This window comes from Myotis davidii, unplaced genomic scaffold (genome assembly GCF_000327345.1).
Source record: "Myotis davidii unplaced genomic scaffold, ASM32734v1 scaffold1618, whole genome shotgun sequence".
NCBI lineage: Eukaryota > Metazoa > Chordata > Mammalia > Chiroptera > Vespertilionidae > Myotis > Myotis davidii.
The window spans coordinates 320,607-323,106 of NW_006289227.1; the positions used below are offsets into that span (position 1 = coordinate 320,607).

The 2,500-nt window shown below is 60.5% G+C and overlaps 1 protein-coding gene across 1 annotated transcript in view; it reads right to left on the reverse strand.

Annotated features, from left to right (window-relative positions):
• The window catches only part of CAPN12 (calpain 12), an 11,853-nt gene extending 10,582 nt beyond the window's left edge, over positions 1-1,271 (reverse strand). Inside the window, exons 1-2 of the mRNA XM_015562425.1 lie at positions 1,035-1,271; positions 34-103 (exon numbers count right to left, since the gene is read on the reverse strand). Coding sequence (XP_015417911.1) covers positions 34-103; positions 1,035-1,271 — 307 coding nt within the window. The remainder of the gene's footprint in view (positions 1-33; positions 104-1,034) is intronic.
• Between the last annotated feature and the right edge of the window lie 1,229 nt (positions 1,272-2,500).

The window sequence follows — 2,500 nt, forward strand, 5'->3', positions numbered from 1 at the left end:
GATCTGGGGACTTGGGTGGCTCAGTGGTCTCACCCAGTCTCCCCTGACACACGTCTGTCCGGCTCATGTCCTCACAGATGAACTGGGGCTCAGCACAAAACTCCTGGGGGGATGGGGATTCCAGGCCTCAGCCAGCGAAGGGCGGGAAGGAGCAACTAGGAGGTCAGGTGCCTGGGTCCCCTCCTGCCTCATTGCTCCAGAGTAATGAGCGTCTCCAACCCCATGAGAGGCTTGTAAAGCCTTCGGGCAGGCGGTAGGCTTCTCCTGACCTTCCTGGACCCAGGGTGGTTGAGCCTGCTCTGAGCTGGTCCCACAGTGATCCTTCCTCCCTCAGACACAGGGGCCCAGGCCCCAGCCCTCCTCCCTCAGACCCAAGAGTCCAGGCCCCAGCCCTCCTCCCTCAGAGCCAGGAGTCCAGGCCCCAGCCCTCCTCCCTCAGAGCCAGGAGTCCAGGCCCCAGCCCTCCTCCCTCAGACACAGGGGTCCAGGCCCCCAGCCCCTCCTCCCTCAGACACAGGGGCCCAAGCCCCAGCCCTCCTCCCTCAGACACAGGGGTCCCGGCCCCCCGCCCCTCCTCCCTCAGACACAGGGGCCCAGGCCCCAGCCCTCCTCCCTCAGAGCCAGGAGTCCAGGCCCCAGCCCTCCTCCCTCAGAGCCAGGAGTCCAGGCCCCAGCCCTCCTCCCTCAGAGCCAGGAGTCCAGGCCCCAGCCCTCCTCCCTCAGAGCCAGGAGTCCAGGCCCCAGCCCTCCTCCCTCAGAGCCAGGAGTCCAGGCCCCAGCCCTCCTCCCTCAGAGCCAGGAGTCCAGGCCCCAGCCCTCCTCCCTCAGAGCCAGGAGTCCAGGCCCCAGCCCTCCTCCCTCAGAGCCAGGAGTCCAGGCCCCAGCCCTCCTCCCTCAGAGCCAGGAGTCCAGGCCCCAGCCCTCCTCCCTCAGAGCCAGGAGTCCAGGCCCCAGCCCTCCTCCCTCAGACACAGGGGTCCAGGCCCCAGCCCTCCTCCCTCAGAGCCAGAACCCAGCCCCCAGCCACACTTTACATGGGGCCTCATCCATTTCACTCCTTTGGCCTTCTCTGAGTCTGGCCCCAGCTGGTCATATCCAAGGGCATCAGGGCCAGCAGGGAAGTAGGGATCACGGAACAGGATCCCCTCATCCAGGCAGGCTGCTTGGATTGCCTCATAGCTCTGGCCTCTAAAAAGCTTCGGGTCCTGGGCTCCAGGTCCTGCCTCCTCATCCACCAGCTGGATGGTGACCTTCCCACTGCCACACGCCATCTGGACGCTCTGGGCTCACAGGCTGGCCCCAGGCCCTTTAACCTCTTGAGTCACGGAGGTGGGGCTTCCCCGCCAATTGGGCCCCGATGGGGGTCTTTACGCAGTGAGAAGCCTTCCCTCATTAACACTAATTGATGGTTTGGGGTGCAGGGGAGCATGGACGCCTCTTCAGTGGTTTCCTTCCCAGGGCGTGGGGCCTTCAGTTGTGGCCAGGAGAGCAGCTTAATGGGCTTGGCCAGCAGCGGGAGAGGAGGGCAGAGCTGAGGGAGGACCGGCTGCCAATGTGGGAGATCCTAGAAGGAGGTCAGTGTGGGGGGTATGTTTCTGCCAGCTTATCCCAGCGTGTCCCTCTGTGGGGCTGGGAGGGCAGTGTGTCTGCTGCTCCCCTCTCTCCATCTGACATTTTCTCTCTGCCTGACATTGTATCTCTTCTCCATCTCACTCTCTCTGTCCATCACTCTCATCTCCTTCTGTCCTTTTTTGTCTTTGTATCTCTCTTGTCTCCATCCCTCTCTTTTTTGTAAACACCGATTTTCTTTCTTTTTAAATATATTTTTATTGACTTCAGAGAGGAAGGGAGAGAGAGAGAGGAACATCAATGATGAGAGAGAATCATTGTATGGCTGCCTCCTGCACGCCCCCTACTAGGGATCAAGACACTTCAATAAAACCTCTTTCCATTTTCACCAGCACGTGCCCTTGGTCAGAATCGAACCCAGGACCCTTCAGTCCGCAGGCTGACGCTCTATCCACTGAGCCAAACCAGCTGGGGCCATCCCTCTCTCTCTCTCTATTTCTCATTGTGCCTATCTTGTGCATGCCTCACTGTCTGTGCCTCTTCATCCTTCTTTCTCTCCTTGTAACGCCTCAGTCATCCACAGCGGGACCTGAGCCATCGGGACGCCCATCTCCTGCCCTCCCGACAAGGCAGGCCTCAGCTTGGCTGCCCCAGGCAGGGCTAGCAGTGGAAGGCTGGCTGCTCTGGGTTGAGAGGGGGGCCCACCAGGGACCATGATACCCTGCAGAGCCCACAACGGCTCAAGGTCTCCTTTGGGGGAGCAGTATTTCCCCAAAAGGGTGCTGGGACCATTGGAAATGGGCAAAAGAAAGTGAGCAAAATAGTTCTGAGAGACTAGGAATTCAGCAGTTTTTGTCCCAGCAAATCTTCTGCCTTCAGCACAGGTCTCCTGCCCTGCAGGACCCGGTCACCTCTGTGACACCCAGATGCC